A 24,713-nucleotide genomic window follows, 5' to 3' on the forward strand; every position below is an offset into this window, starting at 1 on the left:
TTGTGGAAATTCTTCGTGTCGGTGCCATTTTCTGGTTTTGAACTATTTTGTTTTGGGGGGAGCATGGCCATCCCTCCTTCTCTGTTCTTTATTCTCCTCACTGCTGTGGGGTGGGAGGAAACATTAACAAGGGAGCAAAAGTGAGTTTTGCTAACTAACGTCACATGAATTGTTTAAAAATCTTGTGTGTCCAAATTTTTCATCCAAAATATTTACAGAAAATTTAGAACAACATGAAAAACATCCATTGTGTGTGTGTGTGTGTGTGTGTAGAAGGCTGGGTGGGTTTGGGTGGAGAAGGGGGGTGGAGAAGGCTGTGTGTATATGTGTGGAAGGGGGTGTGTGTAGAAGGGCGGTGTAGAAGACGTGTGTGTGTGTGTGTGTGTATATGATACACACACACACACACACACACACGAGTCTTCTTCACCTCCCTGACTTACCCGTTCTGGAGCAGCGCTGCTGGCTGTGGGCAGACTCACCCCAGCTGTGGGGGCCGTGGGGCCTGCCCCCCATGGGCAGTAGCAGCGTGGTCTGGCTGCTGTGTTGCAGAACAGTCCCTGCTGAGCTCCCAAGAGCCTGGGCTGTGCGGGACAAGTTAGTGCAAAGGCCACAGGCAGGGGCCCTGGGGAGTGACCCGTGGCCCAGAGACACCAGCACTGTGCAGGGCCAGATCCCTGCTGCCCCAGCGCCCTGCCCCATGGGGTAATGCTCGGTAGCACCAGCCTGCAGTCGCTGTGTTCCCATGGGCGTGACCCCGCGCGGGAGGCCTGTAGTGGGGCTGGCCAGGGCTGTCAGGGAAGGGGAGCTGTCCCCAGCCCTCAGTGGGGGTCAGCTCAGGGAGATGCAGGCGTCCACTCTGGGTGTCTCTGCCATTGGGAGGCTGAGGGCTGGTTTCCAGGCGAGCCGAGAGCCCTTGGCTGCAGCGGAAGACTGGGGACGGTGTGTGCAGTGCTGTCACTCTGCCCTCCGCTCTCCCTCCCCCTCCCAGCCGTCCCCCTGTGGCTCTCCCCTCCCCCCCTCCCGCGCCTCCTGGCCCGACCCGGTGCGCTGATAAAGGAAAAGGCTGTTTGCTCCGAGGTGCAGAGGGATCCCAGACGGACCTAACATGGGGCGCGCAGGCTTCAGGGCTCCGCTGCTCGCGCTGGCGCTGCTGCTGCTCCCGCAGCCCACGGCCCACTTCTGGCTCTTCAATGTGCTCTTCCCTCCCAGCACCACGCCAGAGGCAGCCCCCTCCAACAGCACCCCGCCCGTGGTACTCGGTAAGGTCACAGCAGCACGGAGACACCCCCCATTCCCTGGGGGCTCTGCTTGAGTGCTGGGGGCAGCCTGCACCCTGCGCGCGGAGAGCTTTGGGGGAGACAGAGCCGGCCAAGGAGCCCGGCCGGGCCAGCTCAGGACAATCCTTTGGAAGGATTGTGTCATTCGCGTGCCAGACGCTGCAGCCACAGAGCAGGCAGGTCTCTGCCCTGGGACCCAGCGTGGGGACAGGACAGAGAGCTGGTGCGGGGCCTTCCTTGTGCTTTCCTCTCTCTCCTGCTGTTCAGTTATTCATCGGTCCCTCTTCCTGCACTGCGCCCCCGGCCTGTCCCTCTTCCTGCACTGCGCCCCTGGCCTGTCCCTCTTCCTGAGCCGCTTCCTGCACTGCGCCCCCGGCCTGTCCCTCTTCCTGCACTGCGCCCTCTGCCTGTCTCTCTTCCTGAGCCGCTTCCTGCACTGCGCCCTCTGTCTGTCCCTCTTCCTGCGCCGCTTCCGCACTGCGCCCCCGGCCTGTCCCTCTTCCTGCACTGCGCCCTCTGCCTGTCCCTCTTCCTGCGCCGCTTCCTGCACTGCGCCCCCGGCCTGTCCCTCTTCCTGCGCCGCTTCCTGCACTGCGCCCCCGGCCTGTCCCTCTTCCTGCACCGCTTCCTGCACTGCGCCCCCGGCCTGTCCCTCTTCCTAAGCTGCGCCCTCGGCCTGTCCCGCTTCCTGCATTGCGCCCCCGGCCTCTCCCTCTTCCTGCGCCGCTTCCTGCATTGCGCCCTCGGCCTGTCACTCTTCCTGAGCCACTCCCTGCACTGCGCCCGCTGCCTGTCCTGCTTCCTGCACTGCGCCCCCGGCCTGTCCCACTTCCTGAGCCGCTCCCTGCACTGCGCCCTCTGCCTGTCCCTCTTCCTCCGCTGCGGCCTCGGCCTGTCCCTCTTCCTGCACCGCTTCCCGCACTGCGTCCTCTGCCTGTCTCTCTTCCTGAGTCGCTCCCTGCACTGCGCCCCCGGCCTGTCCCTCTTCCTGAGCCGCTTCCTGTACTGCGTCCTCTGCCTGTCCCTCTTCCTGCGCCGCTTCCTGCACTGCGCCCCCGGCCTGTCCCTCTTCCTGTGCCGCTTCCTGTACTGCGTCCTCTGCCTGTCCCTCTTCCTGCGCCGCTTCCTGCACTGCACCCTCTGCCTGTCCCTCTTCCTGTGCCGCTTCCTGCACTGCACCCTCTGCCTGTCCCTCTTCCTGCGCCGCTTCCTGCACTGCACCCTCTGCCTGTCCCTCTTCCTGAGCCGCTTCCTGCACTGCGCCCCCGGCCTGTCCCTCTTCCTGAGCCGCTTCCTGTACTGCGTCCTCTGCCTGTCCCTCTTCCTGCGCCGCTTCCTGCACTGCACCCCCGGCCTGTCCCTCTTCCTGAGCCGCTTCCTGTACTGCGTCCTCTGCCTGTCCCTCTTCCTGCGCCGCTTCCTGCACTGCGCCCCCGGCCTGTCCCTCTTCCTGTGCCGCTTCCTGCACTGCACCCTCTGCCTGTCCCTCTTCCTGCGCCGCTTCCTGCACTGCACCCTCTGCCTGTCCCTCTTCCTGCGCCGTTTCCTGCACTGCGTCCTCTGCCTGTCCCTCTTCCTCAGCTGCGCCCTCGGCCTGTCCCGCTTCCTGAGCCTCTTTCTGCACTGCGCCCCCTGCCTGTGCCTCTTCCTGAGCCAATCCCTGCACTACGCCCTCTGCCTGTCCCTCTTCCTGCGCCGCTTCCGCACTGCGCCCCCTGCCTGTCCCTCTTCCTAAGCTGCTTCCCACACTGCGCCCACTGCCTGTCCCTCTTCCTGCACCGCTCCCTGCACTGCGCCCCCGGCCTGTCCCTCTTCCTGAGCCGCTCCCTGCATTGCGCCCTCTGCCTGTACTTCTTCCTGAGCCGCTCCCTGCACTGCACCCACTGCCTGTCCCTCTTCCTGAGCCGCTACCCGCACTGCGCCCCCAGCCTGTCGCTCTTCCTGAGCCGCTCCCTGCACTGCGCCCTCTGCCTGTACTTCTTCCTGAGCCGCTCCCTGCACTGCACCCACTGCCTGTCCCTCTTCCTGAGCCGCTACCCGCACTGCGCCCCCAGCCTGTCGCTCTTCCTGAGCCGCTCCCTGCACTGCGCCCTCTGCCTGTCCCTCTTCCTGAGCCGCTTCCTGCCTGTGCCTCTTCCTGAGCCGCTTCCCACACTGCGCCCCCTGCCTGTCCCTCTTCCTGAACCGCTCCCTGCCATGCGGCCCCAGCCTGTCCCTCTTCCTGAGCCGTTCCCTGCACTGTGCCCCCAGCCTGTCCCTCTTCCTGAGCCGCTCCCTGCACTGCGCCCCCTGCCTGTCTCTGAGCTGCTCCCCGTGCCACGCCCCCTGCCTATCTCTGTCCCTCAGCCACTTATAGAATCATAGAATATCAGGGTTGGAAGGGACCTCAGGAGGTCATCTAGTCCAACCCCCTGCTCAAAGCAGGACCAACACCAATTAAATCATCCCAGCCAGGGCTTTGTCAAGCCAGGCCTTAAAAACCTCTAAGGAAGGAGATTTCACCACCTCCCTAGGGAACCCATTCCAGTGCTTCACCACCCTCCTAGTGAAATAGTGTTTACTAATACCCAACCTAGACCTCCCCCACTGCAACTTGAGATCATTACTCCTTGTTCTGTCATCTGCCACCACTGAGAACAGCCGAGAGCCATCCTCTTTGGAACCCCCTTGCAGGTAGTTGAAAGCAGCTATCAAATCCTCCCTCACTCTTCTCTTCTGCTGAATAAGTAAGCCCAGTTCCCTCAGCCTCTCCTCATAAGCCATGTGCCTCAGCCCCCTAATCATTTTCGTTGCCCTCCGCTGGACTCTCTCCAATTTGTCCACATCCCTTCTGTAGTGTGGGGACCAAAACTGGATGCAATACTCCAGATGTGGCCTCACCAGTGCCGAATACAGGGGAATAATCACTTCCCTCGATCTGCTGGCAATGCCCCTACTAATGCAGCCCAATATGCCATTGGCCTTCCTGGCAACAAGGGCACACTGCTGACTCATATCCAGCTTCTCATCCACTGTAACCCCCAGGTCCTTTTCTGCAGAACTGCTCCTTAGCCAGTCGGTCCCCAGCCTGTAGCGATGCATGGGATTCTTCCTTCCTACGTGCAGGACTCTGCACTTGTCCTTGTTGAACCACATCCGATTTCTTTAGCCCAATCCTCCAATTTGTCTAGGTCACTCTGGATCCTATCACTACCCTGCAGCGTATCTACCTCTCCCACTCTCCGTGCTATGCCATGCAGTAGAGAGAAAACAACACCAGCTCCGTTACTGACCTCCCTAGTGCACATGCCTGCCTGGTCAGTCACAACTGTGTTTATGTTTCAAAGTAGCAGCCGTTGTTAGTCTGTATCCACAAAAAGAACAGGAGTACTTGTGACACCTTAGAGACTAACAAATTTATTTCAGCATAAGCCCACTTCTTCGGATGCATAGAGTGGAACACACAGATAGAATATATTTATACATACTGTGACAGACCCAGACCAGTGGGGTACAGGAGTCTGGTAGAGGGCAAATATACTGGTCACTGGATGAGTAGTTTTCTGTTCCCTGAGTGACCAGAGCAGGTGCTGCACTAGAGTAATCAGGAACCTGCTAGAACCAGTTAAGGCAGGCAGGCTAATTAGGACACCTGGAGCCAATTAAGAAGAAACTGCTAGAATCAATTAAGGCAGGCTAATCGGGGCACCTGGGTTTTAAAAGGAGCTCACTTCAGTTTGTGGTGCGAGTGTGAGGAGCTGGGAGCAAGAGGCGCAAGGAGCTGAGAGTGAGAGGGTGTGCTGCTGGAGGACTGAGGAGCACAAGCGTTATCAGACACCAGGAGGAAGGTCCTGTGGTGAGAATAAGGAAGGTGTTTGGAGGAGGGAAAGTAGCCCTCCATGGAGAAGTAGCCCAGGGAGTTGTAGCTGTCATGCAGCTGTTACAGGAGGCACTATAGACAGCTGCAGTCCACAGGGCCCTGGGCTGGAACCTGGAGTAGAGGGTGGGCCCGGGTTCCCCCCAAACCTCCCAATTGACCTGGACTGTGGGTTCTTCCAGAGGGGAAGGTCTCTGGGCTGTTCCCCAACCCACATGGTGAATCTCTGAGGCAAGAAAATCCGCCTATAAGCGCAGGACCCATCAAGATAGAGGAGGAACTTTGTCACAATACAGAGAACATAGGAAGGTGGAAGTACGCATACCAACTGTACGATTAGCCTCTTACAGTTGGTATGTGTACTTCCACCTTTTCATGTTCTCTGTATGTATAAATATCTTCTTTCTGTGTGTTCCATTCTACGCATCCGATGAAGTGGGCTGCAGCCCACGAAAGCTTATGCTGAAATAAATTTGTTAGTCTCTAAGGTGCCACAAGTACTCCTGTTCTTTTAACTGTTTTTATGCCAGCATGAGCCCCACACTGACAGCGAGGCCACCGTTTCTTGACAGGAAAGGCGTTTGGCACCTGGGCCCAAATCCGCATAGGTATTTAGGCACCTTTGCGGCTCTGGGCCTTTCTGCCCCTCCACTCGCTCATCTGCACTAGTGGCACGTCCATTACAGGGCCGGTTTAGTGCCTCTGACTGGTTGGGATGAGGTTCCAGCTGTCACTGACACCAGGGATTGTATGTCTCCGGTTCATGTGAAGAAGAGCGTGTCTCGTCTCCAGATTTACAGCCCGGGTTCTCGGCTTAAAGCTGGAATTTTCTGTGGATTGTCAGCTACGTTGATTCCTTAATGAGTTACCATTAATTAATAATAGGAGTGTTAAGAAATCTTGGTGGCCATCTTTCCCCTTTTCCGACTTTCTTTTGCCAGCAAGTGGCTGCTTTCCTATTGACGTTGTTCAAACTCTTGGTGCGCTCGTGATGAAAGTGTGCTTGCAGAAATGATGGCGCAATTAAGCAATTAACTGATTAGCGGTTGTTTCCTGTCACTGGAAACCATTAAATTCAATTTTCCCTTACGCAAAAGTGGCTGCAATTTCACATAATTTACATGAGGCCCAACATTGTAGCTACTCAGGCTCTCAGTAGAAAGACAAGGTGGGTGGTGAGGTAAATTATCTTCTATTGGATCAACTTCTGTTGGTGAGAGAGACAAGCTTTCCAGCTTACTCAGCAGAGAGGGCTACTGGGGGCGAGTGCCCCCTAGTGGTTACTGTCTCCCATAGTTTCCAATGGAGCTGAAGCCATTGGCAACCTCAGGGAAGATGGCTGCCACGTCTCTAAACTACTTATAGGGCCTCTACTTCCACAGTGTCTGTGCACCTCATAATCGGGGGAGGGATGTCATTAGCCCCATTGTACAGATGGAGAACTGAGGCACACAGCAAGTGCCCTAGATCACCCAGAAAGTCTGTGGCAGAGAAGTGACTGAAACCCAGGACGCCTGAGTCCCAGGCACAGGCCCTACCACTGGGCCGTCCTACCTCTCCAGCTTCAACTCAGCCAACATGTGTCAAAAGTGCAGGACACGGTTGACCTAGGCGTCACTGTTCTTTGCTGTATCTTGCACCAGCACTGACCGTTTTAACTGTAAACGCTTTTAAATGCCATTTTTTCCATTTGTGAATTATACAGACGTTGGCGCTTTCGCTTGTTTGTTTTTAAGACAACAGGCAACCAGAAATTCCATCACGTGCAGCCAGCAGGGTTTGAACCCTCAATCGTCACATCCCCCATACAGAGCTCTTGCATGTGAACTAAAGGGGTACACTTCAGGTGGAGCCCAGGGGGTCTGGTCCCACAGTTTGCCAGCGGGTTACACAGGTATTTGATACCCAGCAGTAGAGTGCTGGGGCTCAGGGCCCCTGGGTTCCAGTCCTGGCTCTGTGTTCTAGTGGTTTGAAGTTACAGTGATTAAAGACAGCACTGCTGCTAGATCAAGGAGCCCTCTGGGTTCAGAAATCTCCTTCTCACATGAGTACTTACAGACCATGATCAAATCACCTCTTAACCTTCTCTTATAGATTGAAAGACTTGAGTCTCTCACCGTCAGGCAGGTTTTTCCAGACCTCAGATCATTCTTATGGCAATGTTCTGAACCCTTGCCAGTTTTTCAACATCCTTTTTGAAGTGTGGACAACCACTGGACACAGAATCCAGTAATGATCCCACCGGTGGCATATCCAGAGGTAACATCACCTCCCTACTCCGCCCTGCATGTGCGGCACTTACCCTCTTAGCCAAAGCCTTGCCCACCCCTAGCTTGGAAGGAGCATTCCCACGCTCCACAAGGGAAGCCAGCCAGAGAGGCCTGCCTGGTCATGTTGCCCAGTGGGACTGGGCTGGCGTTTTTCGTGGAAGCTGCTGCACTGTTTGTTCTCACACTGCTGCTGGACTCTGCCCTGTTTGTCTGACCCCATGCACAGCCGGGAGGGGCTGTGTTTGAGTCATGCTGTCCCAGGGCAGAGACCGGCCTCAGCTGGAGTGATGAGAACATCCGACTGGAAGAGACCTGCTGGGTCACTGAATCCAGTCCCTGTCATCATAGGCAGCCCCATCATATTATCCCACTCATAAAGCTCCAGCTTCAAACCAGCCCCTCTCAGCCCTCCTTTGCCTAGGCCAGCCGAGCTCTTCCAGTCTTCTCTCATACGACAGGCCCTGCACTCCCCTGATCATCCTAGTAGCTCTTCTCTGCACCTGTTCCAGTTTGAATTCATCCTCCTTGAACACAGGTGACCAGACCAGCACACACTATTCCAGATGAGGCCTTACCAGTGCCTTGTACAATGGCATTAATACTTCCCTATCTCTCCGGGAAATGCCTCACCTCGTACATCCTAGAACCGCCTGTCTCTGCAGTTAGGGTGTGGGAAGAAAGCCCTCAGTCTGTGGTCGTGTGTCCGAAAGGCCACCCCAGGGACGCTGTCATCTCCCCTGAGGGGATGGCATGTGGGTGGCATGTTCCGTGTATTTGATATGTACTGACATGCGAGCAAACACCATTCTGAGCTCCCTGTGTGAGTAGTATGTGGGAGGTGTGTTGGAAGCATATGATCAGCATATGGGAGGTGCCTGGGTGGCATGTGAAGGCCGTGTAGGGCATGTTTGGGCAACATGCCAGTGGTATGTGGATGGTGTGTGGGAAGCGTGTGGATGGCATGTGGACAGCATGTGGGAGGAGTGTGGATGGCATGCTGCCTCTGAGCAAGTCGTGTGTGTGTGTGTGTGTGTGTGTGTGTGTGTGTGTGTGTGTGTGTGTGTGTGTGGAGAAGGGTTGTGTGCTCTGCCCCCAGCGGGGATGCAGAGAGATGCAGTAACTGGGGGCCCGGCCTGCCCTAATGCGTCACTGGGTACAGGCTGGGCAGAAGGGTTGTGTGCCCATCGTGTACAGGTCAGAACTCACACTGCTGGCAGACTTGCTCAGAGGGGACGGGGGCAGCTGTTCGAGGCCGGCAGTGTGCTCCAGAAGGAAACTATTTTTAAATGCTATGGCCTGGTTGGAGCATTTGAGGAGACAGGTGAGAGGGGAAACTGAGGCAGCATGCTGCAGCGCCACCCCAAGCTACAAGGAGGGGCTTGGAAGGCAAGCACCCAGCCACACTGTCCAAGTGGGGGATAAGGATGCCCCACCCGGGTCGTATGCTGCGGCATGCATTGACGACATTATCATCTCCAGGCAGAGCTGGGAAGACCACCTGAGGCACGTATCAGCCATACTACAAGCCCTTCAGGAGGCAGGGCTCACAGCCAACCCGACCAAATGCTGGCTGGCCCAGCGAGAGGTGACTTACTTGGGCTACAAAGTAGGAGTGGGGGGTTGAGACGACTCACTGACAACGTGCAGGCCCTGGCGCAATGTGCCACCCCCATGACAAAACACCAGGTACGGCGCTTCCTCGGCCTCGCGGGCTACTACCAGCACTTCATACCCAACTTCGCTACCATCACAGTGCCCTTGAGAGACCTGGCAAGGAACACCACCCAAGGAAAGTCCCGTGGTCGGTGACCTGCGAGAGGACCTCCCAGGAGCTAAAGGAGAGCTGAGCTGAGAACCCATGCTCACCCACCCTGGCGTCACCAAGAAGTTTACATCCCAAACAGAGACCTCCGAGGTGGGCCTAGGCGCAGTGCTACCCCAAAACATTGATGGGGAAAAACACCCAGAGTGTGCCTCAGCAGGAAGTTGTTCCTCTGAGAAACCACCTACTCAGTCATCGAGAAGGAGGCCCTAGCAGTGAAATGGGCCATGGACACTCTGAGGTGCTACTTGCGGGGGAATGAATGCCTTTCGGCAAGTGACCAACCATGTGCCGCTACAATGGCTGAACACCACGAAAGACACCAACCCCTGGATTATGCGGTGGTACCTCTCCCGGCAGCCGTACAGCTTTGAAAGCCTTCACCGGGTAGGGTAGGATCATGAAAACACAGATTTTTTTCTCAAGAGATTGTGGGCACAAGAACCACAGGCCCATGCCCCAGCACCGATTCTGAGGGAGGGAGGTTTGACAAGGTGTATTAACCCCTCACTGGACAGGACGGGAGTAAGGAGCAACGCTGGGCTCAGAAGGCCCCACTTCTCCGCCCACGCTGAGCATGTGCTGGTTGGAGGCAAGGTTTAAAAGGCAGCTGGACAGCTCGGTCAGGGCTAGGTAGGAAGTGACTCAGGGAAGTTGATGCACGGTACCGTGGGGTGAGCAATAGCTTCCCAGAGCCCTGGGTCAGAACCCATGGAGTGGGAGGGCCCAGGTTCCCCTACCCCACCTGAGAACTGCACCCATAGGTGGAGCTGCTGCCTGTGAACTGAACCCACTAGGTGGGGTTGCTGCTGAGAACTGTACCCATTAGTCAGCGCTGCCCTCGAGAGCAGCATCTAGTAGGCAGCGCTGCCACCCGAGATGAGCCATCGGGTGTACCTGCCACCTTAGGCCCTAACTGCTAGGCAGGAGACGCTGCCTCCTGTCCACACCCCATAGTATGTGTCCATCTGCGGTGACAACCTCACATGACCACAGGGAAACCTCTTGGGACCCCACAGCTGTTTGCAACCTTTGTTTCCCTTCACAGAGAAGCACTGTATCATTTCTAATGAAGTGGTGGTAGCTTCTGTGACCCAAAATCATGCTGAGTTTTTTATTTTGCCTTAACTGTCTCTTCATACGTCAGAGTCACTGGGGACTACAAGTCCCCAGTGACTCTGACGTCCGTTTCTACCAGTGCAGGCACTCTTGCTTTCAGTTTTCTGTTGGATGAAATGTCAGCAGGTGACAGCCCATGCTTCCTGGCATTAGAAAAGGTTCAGAGAAGGGCAACTAAAATGATTAGGGGTTTGGAACAGGTCCCATATGAGGACAGATTAAAGAGGCTAGGACTTTTCAGCTTGGAAAAGAGGAGACTAAGGGGGGATATGATAGAGTTGTATAAAATCATGAGTGATGTGGAGAAAGTGAATAAGGAAAAGTTATTTACTTGTTCCCATAAATATAAGAACTAGGGGCCACGAAATGAAATTAATGGGCAGCAGGTTTAAAACAAATAAAAGGAAGTTCTTCTTCACACAGCGCACAGTCAACCTGTGGAACTCCTTGCCTGAGGAGGTTGTGAAGGCTAGGACTATAAAAGGGTTTAAAAGAGAACTAGATAAATTCATGGAGGTTAAGTCCATTAATGGCTATTAGCCAGGATGGGTAAGGAATGGTGTCCCTAGCCTCGGTTTGTCAGAGGGTGGAGATGGATGGCAGGAGAGAGATCACTTGATCATTGCCTGTTAGGTTCACTCCCTCTGGGGCACCTGGCATTGGCCACTGTCGGTAGACAGGACACTGGGCTGGATGGACCTTTGGTCTGACCCAGTCCAGCCGTTCTTATGTTCTTATGTTCCTTGGTGCCTTTCCATAATTTAACATATGGATCAGAGTCTGACTCTGCAGCCTTTTTCAGTAGGCACTTTATAATTCTGACACCATCTGCCACCTAAACCCCTGGATTAGGGACTGTGGGGACCAGCAGTTACACGTCTAAACCTGTACTTCGCTGCAAACTGCTTAAATTCATGCCCACTAAACCGCAGCCTGTTGTCAGATATTAGCATGTCAAGTATACCACGTCTAGCAAAAATAAATCTGATATGCACCATCACCTGCTTGCCTGTAGTATCTTCTAGTAAGGCTGTCTTAGGGAAGTGAGAATCATCGTCTAGAACAAGTACAAAGTTTTTTCCAGCCAACGTAAACAAATCTATGCCTGCCGTGCTCCAGGGGGGCCAGTTTTTCCTATGCCACAACATCGGCTCTTTTGCTTGACTTTGCTTGTATTTTTGGCATATGCAACAAGCCTTGACAGGTTTTTCAATGTCCCTGTTCATTTGAGGCTAGTGTAAAACATTTCTGGCCCTTCTCCTAGAGTTGTCAATCCCTAAATAATCTTCATGTATCCTTGTTAGCATATGTTTCTGTAACACCTTAGGAATCACCATCCTGGTGCCTCTAAACAGGCCCTAGTAGTGACAAACCCACTTCAACTGGAAATCGCCTTCATTACTTTCTGCAGGGTCTCATCCTGAGCCGTCAGCGCAGCAAGCACAGTCCGCACTGCATCTGAGAGTGGACAGTCTTTTGTCCCAGGTCCCGATCATGACCTGGTCTCTTATCAGGTGCTCAGTTAAAACGGCAAGACTGGCTCTTCAGTCTTAGCTCAGTCACAAACTTATAGACTCATAGACTCATAGACTTTAAGGTCAGAAGGGACCATTATGATCATCTGGTCTGACCCCCTGCATGATGCAGGCCGCAAGACCCTTCCCTGGACTCTGCCGTTAAAGTCCCCAATCCTGTGTTTTAGTGACTTCAATCGGCTGAGACCCTCCTCTCTTGGATTCACCTTCTTTTTGGTCTCTCTGCTTAAAAACCTCTCTCCTAGGTTTCATTTGGACTTGGAGTGCACCACTCCTCACCTTTCTGAGCTACAGTTCCATAGTTAGCCTCCCCTGCCTGAGCTAACAGCGCTTCAGAACCAGCTGCTGTGGGAAACAAGGCTACCTTCTTCTTTGCTGGTGCCCATCGCCCGCAGATAGAGTCAAGCCCGGTTTAAACCTTCTCCAGTTGTTTCAGCTCTGCTAGGGCTTTGGCCTGCTCCATTCTACTCAGGGTCTCGTCTCCGTTTGTTTTGTCGCTGGTACCACGTGGGGTTCAGTGATCACATGGTGCTTGTCAGAACTCTGCTATAGTCAGTGTCTGAGCTCTAGCTGCCCCGCACTGCATAACATGAGTCTCTGCACACTCCAACAATTGGCTCTTGCCAGAGCCTTTTAAAGGTACACTTCCCCACACGCTGGGTTTCACTCATGGCACTTCCCCGGCCCCAGGAGCATCAGCAGGGCCTGGCTTGGAGTTCAACTGCTGGATGTTACACCCTACAGAGCTAGAACTGAGGCCTGTGGAGGTTCTGGGTTTCTGACACTTCCACATTGCCATGGGAGGCTTAGGTAAGGTACCCACAGGAGGACCCTGTGAGGCTGAGCTCAACAGAAAGTACCGCCCAGTGGGACTGGAGTGGCAGCCCCTCACAGTCCCCTGATTGGCCGATACCAGTATATAAACCAGGAAGCCATGAACGGGAGCTGACTGAGTAACAACACAGACTGACTGCCTGCACTCCAGACCCTGTGCTCTCGTTTCTGGCCCTGGTTTGCCCTCGACTTTGCTATTCGATTGCTATCTGTAACCTGCAGCCCGATCTCCTGGTAATCCTCCTGATGCCTGACTCGTCCACCCTCTGACCCGCCTCACACTCTGACCTCCCGGTACCTGACCCCTGCTCTGATCGCCCTCGTCCCAGTGGTGACACTGTAACCAGAGCGGCCTCCTGCCTCGTCCCCTCCTGTGCCCGGGTCGGTCTCCCTGCGGCCCGGGTGTCCCAGCACCCTAAACCCCCCTGGATGAGTTGGTGTCCTAGGACAGTCCGTGAGTCTCTGAACAGGCCGGGAGCACAGAGCAAGCACTGGGGGTCCGACTCCGGACCGGAGTCTTCAGTCTTGTCAGCATCCCCAGGCACAGCTCCTCGGGTTGCCAGCCCATCCCCCCCGTCGGGCTGCTGGCAGAAGCTCTGCCCGGCCCGCCGCCCTTGAGCTCCGTGATAACCTTTGGAGTCCCAGTTACAAATTCCCTTAATAATTATCTAATGTTCCTGTGTGACATTGTGTCCCGGCGAGCCTGGGGCTCATGAGGGCCAGACACATAGCTAGAGGCCGGTGGGCTGGTGGCATAGCATACAGCTAGATCACCACCCACAGCTCTGCTGGTGCCCCTCAGTCCCAACTGCAGCCACCCAGCTCTGCCAACAGCCCTCGGTTCCCCCCCCCCCCAAGGACCCCCCTGCCTCAGCCCTGGGCTGCTTTCCTCCTGCCAGGCTGAACTGGGGGGGAGTCGATTCGCCATGGCAGGAGCCCCAGCTCCACTGACCAGTCACAGTCTCACTGCCAGCTTTGCGCCACTGGCTTTTCTGAAGTCCCCTCAACGATTGACTAGTCCCGACCCTCCCCCCGTGTTTTGGGGAGCCAGGGATGCTTGGCCTGCCGAAAACGACTTTGGGGCTCATCCGGGAGAGGATCAAAGTGACACCCAAGTGCTGCCAGGGGAGAGCAGGCCACCACAGTGCAGCAAGGGCCTGCGGCCTGCACCAGTGCCCAGAGAGATACACCCACGTAGGGTTTCAAACCAGGGTGAGCTGCACCCATGTAAGTCACCCATTATTATACCAGTGCTGCGTGTCTACACTGAGGAGCTGCAGGGGGGCAGCTACATTGGTGCGACCCCTGTGCAGCCATGCCCGTGGGGGCGGAGCCCCAGCCTGAGCACATCCCTGCCTGGCACCCATGTGGTCCCTGCCCCCCTACAGGTGTCCCAGCCTGAGCACGTCCCTGCCTGGCACCCGTGTGGTCCCTGCCCCCCTACAGGTGTCCCAGCCTGAGCACATCCCTGCCTAGCACCCGTGTGGTCCCTGCCCCCCCTACAGGTGTCCCATTCTGAACACGTCCCTGCCTGGCACCGTTCGGGCCCCACCCACCTACGAGAGCCCTAGCCTGAGGGAGCCCCATGGTGACACGAGGCAGCAGGGATGGGCTCTGGCAGGTGCAGCCCTCCGGGCACTGCCAATGCTTCCTGAGGGCTGCTGTGGAGCCAAGGCCGCCCGGCAGCCCCCAGGCAGCAGAGCCCAGGACCTGTCGTGCTGGGCGCTGGGCTCTGACTGGCTGCTTCCCCTCTGTCTCTGGTGCCTACAGTGCCCGCGTGCCTGGGGAACCAGCTGGAGGCCAAACTGGACAAGCCGAACGTGGTGAACTGGATGTGCCACCGCAAAACTGAGGACTACTTCACCCTCTGGATCAACATGCACATGTTCCTGCCGCTTGGCGTCGCCTGCTGGATTGACAACACCAGGTACCTGCCTGACCCCACCCTGGAGCTCCCCCTGCCAGCCCTAGCTCGCTGGTGCCGGGCCAGCTGGCCCCATAACCCACTGAGGACAAGGGGAGCCCTTCGACTGGCATCAGGGGCATTGGATAGACCCACTCACCCAGCGCCTTCCACCTCGCCATTGAGTGTCGCCCTCCCTCCACACTCGCAGCCACATCAGGCCAGGTCCATCCAAGGCTTTAGTCAGGGCTGCGGGGGACCCAGTAGCCAGGGCCGCCTGGAACTCCCAGCTACCTCAGTGAAGACAGGATTCTCCTGTGAGCACAGAGCTGTGACACCAGCTCAGAGCCCCGGGACGAGAGCCCTGGCCATGGCAGCCTGCTCGGCCCCCAAGCTGTGCAGGCTCCTTGCCCTGGGGACTGAGCCCCATGAACGCAGAGAAGCGGCATGGAAGGAGGTCAAAGTGCAAATAAAGAGCTTTGCTGCACTGGGAGCGGTGGGAATCTGGAGAGTCCCTTGAGGACTCGGCTAGTGCTGGGGGTAAAAGCCCTGCTCCCGGAGGGACAGAGGAGCTGGGAGAGCCACAGTGAGACACAGCACCCCAAAGAGCGGCAGCTCTGCCCCATCCCTCTGTAGGGCCCTGGTGCAGCCATGCCTGAAATGCTGCATCCTCTTCTGGGCACCTCCGTCCCAGAAAGCCATCCCCAGGTGGGAGCGATGGAGAGGGAAGCAGAGGAGGTTCATGGGCCAGGAGGGATGGGCTCTGGGGAAGGGCAAAGTGTGGCCACTTGGCTGGGACTGGGGGCTCCTCAGAGGGACATGGTGAGGGTCTGCAAATACCTGAAGAGCAGGGAGAAGGTCTGTAGAGTGAGACAGGGTGTGGCGAGGCCTAGAAATGAGCACTAGGAAAATGGAAGTGGAATTAAGGAAAGCTCCTGGCCAGTGAGAGCTCCCATAGATCTAGCTCTTATAAATCTAGAGCCATGGGCTTGCAAAGGCAGGCCACTGAACTCTGACTAGCCCACCTCATTGAATGGTTTCTTAACCTCCGTAGGTGTTATATTCACAGCATACAAACTGAAGTTAGACATGGCTTTATTTCTTAGCCCCCAGAACCCCACCACACCAAAACCAGAGAGAGACAAAGCAGGCTGCTCCCTAAGGCAGAGGGACCCAAATTACTCTAGGTCAGCTCTTTGCAGTCTGGCTGCTGAAGACTCTGATCACACACTTCCCGATTGTGCCCCCTAGCCTGCAAGCAGGCTGGGGAAAACCCCTGAGAACATAATGTGATAGCTTATAATTTTAACAGTTTCCAATAGACCATTTCAGGCCCCGATTCTGTGTCCTTCCATCTGCATCCAGTGCGGGGTTGGGAGGACTGAGGGGCTGTAAGCAGGATCCTTGTTCCCATGCAGCAGAGATTCAAGCTCTCAATTTGCATGGAGAATACACTGCCTCTTCACCAGCTTCCATTACACCACCTGGGAGCGAGGTGCATTTCCTGGAGATCTGCAAGTGACCCATTACCTTGTTAAAATGGGCCTTTTAAGAAATGTTCTCTATCTGACCCTTTTCCCATAACCCTCTAGTTCCCAAATGGCTGGTTTGTTTTCGGTCAGTTTCCATGCCACTAAAATTTACCACCAACATTCCTTCACTGTTCATCTAAGGAAGTTAGACTGTAATTAAGCAACGTCAATCGGTGCTTTTCCTATCTTGGTCACCATTTTCCCTTACTCCCATTCCTGGCAACAGGTCTGTCTCTGCATTCATTCCCCGAGGCACGCTCTAGCCCAGGCTTTGCACGCTCCCAGCCTCTGCCCTGTGCTGTGTGGGTGTTCCACCCCGCTGGTGCAGCTTCTGGGGCTATCAACAAAGACAAAAGACATGGACAGACATGAGCTGCCCCAAGGGGGGCTAAGGCTCTCTCTTCAGCTCCTTCTGGGAAGTTCTGGCCCCAACTGGGCTCACAGGCTAATACGAAAGAATAGTCCCATCAAAAGTGGACCCTCCTTTTCTTCAGGGAGGAGTTGTAGGGCAGTGGTCAGCTGAGGAGCTCCTGCCTTACTCCAGGGGCTGAGGACCAAAGATCTGCTCTCCCACCAGCTGTGCTGGGTTTGCCCTTTTTAAGCTCCTCCCTCCAACTCTGATGCTTCTCACAGGTGTGATGGGGTGGGGCCACTCGAGCCCACAAGAACTCATTAACCCTGTGCTACCCAGTGTGGGGTCTGTATACCCCCATCACAGGAACCAAAGCTACCAAATAGGATTGAAGATTTAAAAACTAGAACGATGTAAAATGAACATGGACCACATTACATGGATTAAAAACTGGCTAACTGATTGTTTCTAAATGTAACTGTAAATGGAGACTTGTCATTGAGGAGTATGTTTCCAGGGGGTCCAGCAGGGATCAGCTCTTGGACCTACGCTATTTAAAATTTTATCAATGGCCTGGCAGAAAACATAAAATCATCACTGATCAAGTTTGCAGGTGACCCAAAAATCAGGGAAGTGGTCAATAATTACTAGGACAGGTCACTGAATCAGAGCGATCTGAATCTCTTAGTAAACTGACAAATAAACTTAGTCGTATTAAAACACATACATTAAAACATATGTTTTAATACAGCTAAATATAAATGTATACATCCAGGACAAAGAATGTAGGCCACACTTATAGGATGGGGGACTCTATCTTGGGAAGCAGAGTCTCTGAAAAAGATTTGGGAGTTGTGTAGATGATCAGCTGAACATGAGCTCCCAGTGTGAAGCTGTGGTCAAAACAGCTAATGCGGGCCTGGGATGCATCAACAGGGGAATTCTGAGTATGAGCAGAGGTTATTTTACCTCTGTATTTGGGACTGGTACGACCGCTGCTGGAATCCTCTGTCCAGTTCTGGTAGCCACAGTTCAAGAAGCATGTTGATAAATTAGAGAGAGGTCCAAAAAGAGCCATGAGAATGATTAAAAGATAAGAAGCTGCCTTGTGATAGACTCAAAGAGCTCAATCTATTTAGCCTGACAAAGAGAAGGGAACAACGATTTAATAATGTAGCAGGGAAAGGTCTAACTCGATCCGATGGCTGGAAGTGGAAGCCAGACAAATTCAGACTGGAAATAAGATGTCAATTTTTGACAGTGAGGGTAATTAACCGTTGGAACGATTTAGCAAGAGGCATGGTGGATTCTCCATCACTGGCAATTTTTAAATCAAGATTTGATATTTGTCTAAAAGACCTGCTCTAGGAGTTATTTTGGGCCAGTTTCTGGCCTGTGCTCTACAGGGGGTCAGACTAGATGATCCAAGTGGTCCCTTCTGGCCTTGGGATCTCGGAGTCTGTGATGATGCTCGTGCCCGCAGTAAAGACGGACACTATGTGGCTAGTGGAAGAGGCGTCCCTAGCAGATAGCTGCTGTTTCCCTTTGTTTCCAACGGGACTGGTGCCACAAGCTGCCTTTGGGAAAATGGCTCCCATTCCTCAGAGGTTTTGCTGGTGTTGCTCTCGGCCTTCAGTCTCTGCACTCTCAGCGTTGGACAAGCCAATATTTCAGAGGGTCACCGTAGCTCCTCTAGCTCAGGTGATAGAGGTCTGGGCTGGGATCTATTCCTGGCTCTGGGAGCGGGTGTGGGCTAGTGATTCGCGACAGTATTCTGAATGGTAACATGTCTGCGACTGGGGTCTGCTGTTAGAGACCTGGGTTCTATTCCCAGAGTGACCAGAGATCGCCTCAGTTACCTCATTTGTACAACAGGGAGGCTGGCTCTTACCTATCCCCAGCCCCAGGCGTTGCTCAGGACTCAGGGCTGTGACACACATGCAAATATAAACAGACGTGAGTAGACGAGGTGAGAATTGACCTCATGGGCTCCTGGCTCCCACCACAGTGCACCTTCCCCGAGGCTGTTTTAATGAGGACTGCTCCCCCCGATTCGGTTAGGCTGTGGTACACTTGAGGGCTCTGCTAGCCGTGTGAACATGGGGGCAGCCCTGAGGCTGCCGCTGAGTCGAGATTGCCAGATTGTTTCCAGTGGGTCTGAAGCCGCAGACTGTGCTCAGGGAAGAGGGCTGCCCCCTGTGTTCTAGGGTCAGGAAGCTGTGAGAAGAGGGCTCATGTGACGGAGCTCAGCTCGGCTGGGAAGAGACGGCCAAGGTTCCCGGGTTGAGACGCTCTGAGTTCCAGGGCCGGGGGCTCTCCAGCTTCTGTTAAAGCTGTGCAGCTTGGACGGAGACTCCTCTGCTCTGAGAGCCAGGCCTGGCCTGGCGGGCACAGGTCAGAGGTCAGCACTCGACAGGCTCTGTTGTGCTGGAGTTGGGAAGGGTAGAGATGGATTCACCAGGCCTCTCCATGCAAGTAATTAACCCCCTCTTCCCTGCAACCTCAGACATGAGTGCTCCCTCCTTGTCCCCACACACCAGAGGGGGGGTCTGGAGGGCATCCCTGCCCCCCCCCCCCCCGACCTGAAATCCTCCTACATAAACAAAACAAAATCTTTACCTTGGAGGGGTCAGGCTGGTCAGCATGGCAAACCCTGAAAAGCCAGGAAAGGCCAAGTTATGGGGCACCTCTTCCCCATCCCCTAACCCCTCACAGCAGGTCTCCTGCATTGTCACCAGGGATTTCTGCCTCTAGCTGACCAGGACTCATCTCTGCCCATTGCAACGCACCTGACCCGCTCTAGTTCACCTGGGGGGGGGGGGGCAGGGGCAGATGCAGGGATCCCTGGGTGAGATCCTCTGGCCCATGATATACAGATTGGTCACAATGCGCTCCTCGAGCCTTAATACCCATGAATAACACAAAATATTAACAGCCACCTCATCGGCTATTCAGGGCTGACACGTGCCCTGCGGTGAGCAATGGGCCATAGAAACAAGCCCTCTTCACAACTCCCATCCTGAATTCCCAAGCAGGGTGTTTCCCATGCGGGATGGGGGTGGCCTGGATTTCTGTCCCCACCCAGAGGCCTCGCCTTTGTGCCCTGGCAGGGTGGATCTGCCACCCACCTGCCATCTCCTGTCCTGTCCCTGCAGAGTGGTGTATAACCGCAGCACCGGCAAGATGTCCAACGCGCCTGGGGTGCAAATCCGCGTGCCCGGCTTTGGCAAGACCTACTCCGTGGAGTACCTGGACAACAGCAAGCTGGCAGGTGAGGGGCGCCCTTCTTGGTGTCCAAGGCGAGGGGTCCCCGTGGTCTGGGAGGAGCTCCCGAGGGTGCTGATCCTACTGCTGGTGCCCAGCAGTAGAAAAGGGTCCCTGGCTGCTGCAGGATTTGCCCAGGCCTGGCTTTGCAGGGATCTCTGAAGCCCAGGACCGTTACCCTTTATCCCTGAGTCTGTCCCAGCTCTGGGACCCTGGCACATCCAGACCCCAGAGCTGGGAGGGGGTGGCGGGAAGCTGAGGGTCAGGGGAGGCAAGATCTCTGCAAAGCCCACGGTGCAGTGACCCGTGTCTGAGAGGAGAGGGCTGTACAATGCCACTAGGCATAACCATCCCAGGGAATGAGGGGACCCAGAGCACAATGCCCAGAATGCACTGAGCCAACGCCTCTGGCCAGAGGAACCCAGACACTGGGCAGGCCAGGCACAGCCAGGAAGCAGGGAGGAATGTAGTCTGCCCCCAACTCCCATGCTATGTCTCTAGAGTCTCCCAACCCCCACCCTGTACCTCCCCAATCCTTGCCCTGTATCTCTGGGGGTCCCCCTACCTCCATGCTGTCTCTTTTGGGGTCCCCCCAATCTCTGTGCTGTCTCTCTGTAGGTTACCTACACACCCTGGTGCAGAACCTGGTGAACAACGGCTACGTGCGGGACAAGACGGTACGGGCTGCCCCCTACGACTGGAGGATTGGGCCCAGTAAGTGCAGTGTTGGGACCAGCTTCCACCTCAGCCCAGACAGCCAGGGAGTGAGGCAGAAGGGCACCCACACAGGCAGCTTGGTGCCCAGGGAGAGCCCCGTGCCCAGGAGGGAGACCAGGCCAGAAAGCCTGACAGGGAGCAGGGTGAGAGAGCCTGAAAGAGAGACACCCTTGAGGGGAGGGGGGGCCATGCTGGCAGAGATGTGGGAGGAGGAACTCTGCAGGGAGTGATTCTCTCGTGGGGGGGGGGCTGTATGAGTGCCCCCCAGTGCGTTTCCTCTTCTGCCTCCACTGGAGGGTCCTGGTTCCTGTGTCTCACTGTGCCGAGGTCTGGGGACCTGTCCCCGGCTGGGCTCCTGCTGGCCATGACTGGCCTGCCCATGGCACGCTGCCCCTCTCTCCCCAGACCAGCAGCCCGAGTATTTCCAGAACCTGAAGGCGCTGATTGAGGAGATGCACGACACCTACCAGAAACGAGTCTTCCTGCTCGGGCATAGCATGGGCAACCTCAACATCCTCTACTTCCTGCTGCAGCAGTCCCAGGCCTGGAAAGATCGGTTCATCGCGGGCTTCATCTCCCTCGGTGCCCCCTGGGGCGGGGCCGTCAAGTCCATGCTTGTCCTGGCCTCCGGTGGGTGATGGCTCCCACTGTCTGCTTCCTGCCTTCCTTTCATGCAGTAATGGGGAGGTGTGAATCTGTTGTAGAGTCCCCAGGGCGGGCAAAGGACCCCTTCGGGACCTCCATCAGGAGCTCGCCAACCACCTGGTGTCTGACGGCAGTGCCCCTGAGGGAGCACAAGTCCAGTCACAGGGAGCCCGCCCAGGGTTTGCTGTGGGTAGCATTGCCGCACTGGCTAGGGACGAGCACTTCAAAGCAGGCAGGGGAGGAAATGCCTGTCGTAGAAAGGGAACAACAGTAAAAAGACTCCCACTGAAGCTCTACCTGCTATTGCCCGCACGTACCACGCACACCCTCCTCCCAATTCACTCCACTTACAGCTCCTTGGGAAACAGTTCCCTCCCCCCAGAATAGCCCCTCGCCTGGGGGTTAGGGCACTCAGCTAGGATGCAGGAGACCCAGCTTCAAGACCCTGCTTTGCGTGATTTGAGGGCATTTGAACTAAGCTCTCCCTCCTCCTAGGTGAGAGCCCTAATCAGCAGGCAAGGGGCTATTCTGGGGCAGGACTCTCTCAGGCTCTCCTGTTGAAGTTCTTCCACTTAGTTTCTCTGGCCCAGGGATTATTTATACAGACTCTATAACCCTGCATCAGGGCACTCCCCTAGAATGGCAGAACGTGAACCTGTGTCTCCTACAGCCCAGGTGCACACCCACCCCAGTGGCCTACAGAGTCTGGTTGTTTTGTTCTCTGGCCTGATGACTTGTAGTTATACAACGGGGCCCATTGGCTGGTCTGGGGTAGGTCTCTCTCCCCACCAGAAATTCCATCGTGACCAGCGTCCTCTCCTGATGAAAGCTGCATCGCAGCCAATATGTTCCTGCAAAGAGTCCCCATCGAAACAAATCAACGTTTCCCAACAAAAAACATTTGGTCAAGAGTTTTTTTGACCAGCCCTATGCCCACCCTCACTCACCAACTGGCTCCATTCCCCCACACCCCACCCTGCCAACACAGCCGGTCCCCTCTCCATTGTGTCTGTACTCTCTTTACACCACGTTCCAACGATGAGGAAACCAACAGCTACAGCTAGGGTCCAAAGAACGAACTAAGCAAGGACTAGCTCTGTGTATACACTGCTGCTCTGGCAGGGCTCTGGTGGCTTCTGCTGCAGAAGACAGGGGGGTCTTTTAAACTATTTCCTCTACATTACAGCTCCCCACTCTAATCCTCCCCCTAGCCCTACCCCCGCAAGTTCAGAAACACCCCCCCACGCACCTTCTTCCCTGAGACACAGAACCCCTCAACTTCCTACCCAGTCTCTCCCCCATTCAGAACACCACTGAGCCCTCACCCAGTATTGTCAACCCCAAACATTCAAAAATCATGAGTTGGGCTTAACAATCATGACATTTTGAAAAAAAAAAGACATTGTGGGTGCTTTTCCTTTGCCTTCTGCTCTCTGAGCCTTTAGGACTGCGTTAGAGTCACGTTTCCATGCCTTTCTCCACAGCAAGGAGGGTCAGAAACTTACTTTTGGTTTAAAGGACGCTGATATTCTCTGGAATAATCACAGGACTCCAGGAGCAGGGTCTTTCCAAAATACACCAAATATGGCAAGATTCACAGGAAACCCAGGAGAGTTGGCAGTTCTGACCAACACTCTTGGAAACACCCTCTCCCCGCAACACCCACACAGAGCCGGCTTAGAAAACCTAACACAGGCTTAGGACCGTTTCCCTTCCTGACGGACACCCAGCACCACCAGCTGAGAAACTTCCCCATCCCCAAACCTTGTCCCCATCCCCCTCAACACACATACTTCTGGTTGGGCTTAGAGAAGTAGGGACAGATGCCCAGCAGGGAAGGACTGTGGCTGTAAGGAGTGGTGTGGGGGATTCATAGGGAGCGCTCTCCCCTTAGAGTTAGTGCTGACCCCAATGCCCCAGTGCGGTGCTACAGGGTGCTGTGCTGCAGCAGGGCAGGGTGCTCTGCAGGGGGTGCCCTCCCCACGCAGTCAGGACTGACCCCAGTGCTACAAGGCGCTGAGGGCTGTGCTGCTGGATGTTCCATCATTTGGATTAGCCCATAATCCAATAGTTTTACCTCAAAACAACATTTCTCTTGGGCTCCTGCCCTGAATTCCAGCACATCTGTTGAGCAGCAGCCTTGCCCCCCCCTCCAGCCCCCCCAGTGCTGGCAGCATTTCAGCAGGGAATGATCTCTGTAGATATAGTCTGTACACTGCTTTGGGACCCTTGGGACATCTGTTAATTTTGCTAGAGCTGCTGTTCCTGATGAGTGCCCGTGTGAATTGCAGGAGATAACCAGGGCATCCCGATGGTCACAAACATCAAGCTGCGTGAGGAACAGCGCATGGCCACCACAAGCCCCTGGATGTTCCCGACCAACATGGCCTGGCCCGACTCACACGTCTTTATCTCCACGCCGTCCTACAACTACACGTACCGGGACTACCGGCGCTTCTTCCTCAACGTCAACTTTGAGGATGGCTGGTACATGTGGAACGACACCAAGGACCTGCTGAAGGGGCTGCCTCCTCCTGGCGTGGAGACCTACTGCCTCTACGGCACAGGCTTCCCGACAGTGGAAACCTACATCTACGATGAGCGCTTCCCCTATGAGGACCCCGTGGACGTGGTCTATGGGGACGGGGACGACACCGTCAGCACCCGCAGCATGAAGCTGTGCAGCCGCTGGGCCAAGCAGCAGAAGCAGCGAGTGCATGTGATGGAGCTGCCGGGAGTGGAACACCTCAATATGGTTTTCAGCAACCAAACACTGAGCTACATCAACAAGATACTGCTGGGCAGCTTCCAGGCCAGTGCGGAGGAGCAGGGAGGGCAAAAGACCCTCTTCCCACCCAACCCAGAGCCAACACGGGCCAGGAAGAACCTCTCTGGTCAGAGGGCCACTAAGAACCCCAAAATGAACTGAAGACAGCGGGGGTCAGCTTTGCTCCCGACCGACTGCCCTCCAGCAAAGGGTTCAAATCCGAGTGCGTGTGGAGGGCAAAGCAGCACCCACTCCTGCTTTGACGGGTTTTTGTGTTGTGAATGGTGATTAATTACACATTAGAGGCTTGTTACTTGCATATTAGCAGATGGGTAATTAACTACATTGCCAGCTAATTCCATCACGCTGGCAGGTGTCACCATGACACTGCCATCACTGGCCAGCTAGTGTAACGCCGACAGACCCTGGTTGTTGGCAGGCGGGATCGAACTTGGGACCTCTGAAGTAGATGAGTCTCTACTGCATGAGCTAAAAGCCACGTGGCTCTTAGCCAAGACTGTAGCAGACTCATTAATCTCTAGATGCCACTAGCCAGAGACAGACCACCACACTCACCAGGCCACTCAGACCACCACACTCACCAGGCCACTTTGGCCACAGGGCAATCCCAGCCTGTGCTAGGTCTGAGCTGTGCCCCCTTGGTCCCTGTGCTGGGCTCTGCCGCAGGCAGGCTTGGATTTGCACCCAAGAAATCTGAGCCCAAGGGGCGCTGCAAAGCAGGGGCCTTTGTGGGGCCTCACTGAGAAGCTGAGCTGTTCAGCTCAAAGAGAACGAATCCTGCCCCCATCCTAGAGCC

At 55.4% G+C, this 24,713-nt stretch overlaps 1 protein-coding gene across 1 annotated transcript; it reads left to right on the forward strand.

The window, feature by feature from the left end:
- The first annotated feature begins 1,045 nt into the window (after positions 1 to 1,045).
- On the forward strand, positions 1,046 to 24,215 carry LCAT (lecithin-cholesterol acyltransferase). The gene is made up of 6 exons (XM_054049097.1): positions 1,046 to 1,262; positions 14,487 to 14,643; positions 19,659 to 19,774; positions 20,386 to 20,481; positions 20,890 to 21,114; positions 23,421 to 24,215. The coding sequence occupies exons 1-6, from the start codon at positions 1,109 to 1,111 to the stop codon at positions 24,056 to 24,058; spliced, it is 1,386 nt and encodes a 461-aa protein (XP_053905072.1). The 5' UTR covers positions 1,046 to 1,108; the 3' UTR covers positions 24,059 to 24,215.
- Positions 24,216 to 24,713: the final 498 nt, after the last annotated feature.

This window comes from Malaclemys terrapin, chromosome 14 (genome assembly GCF_027887155.1).
Source record: "Malaclemys terrapin pileata isolate rMalTer1 chromosome 14, rMalTer1.hap1, whole genome shotgun sequence".
NCBI lineage: Eukaryota > Metazoa > Chordata > Testudines > Emydidae > Malaclemys > Malaclemys terrapin.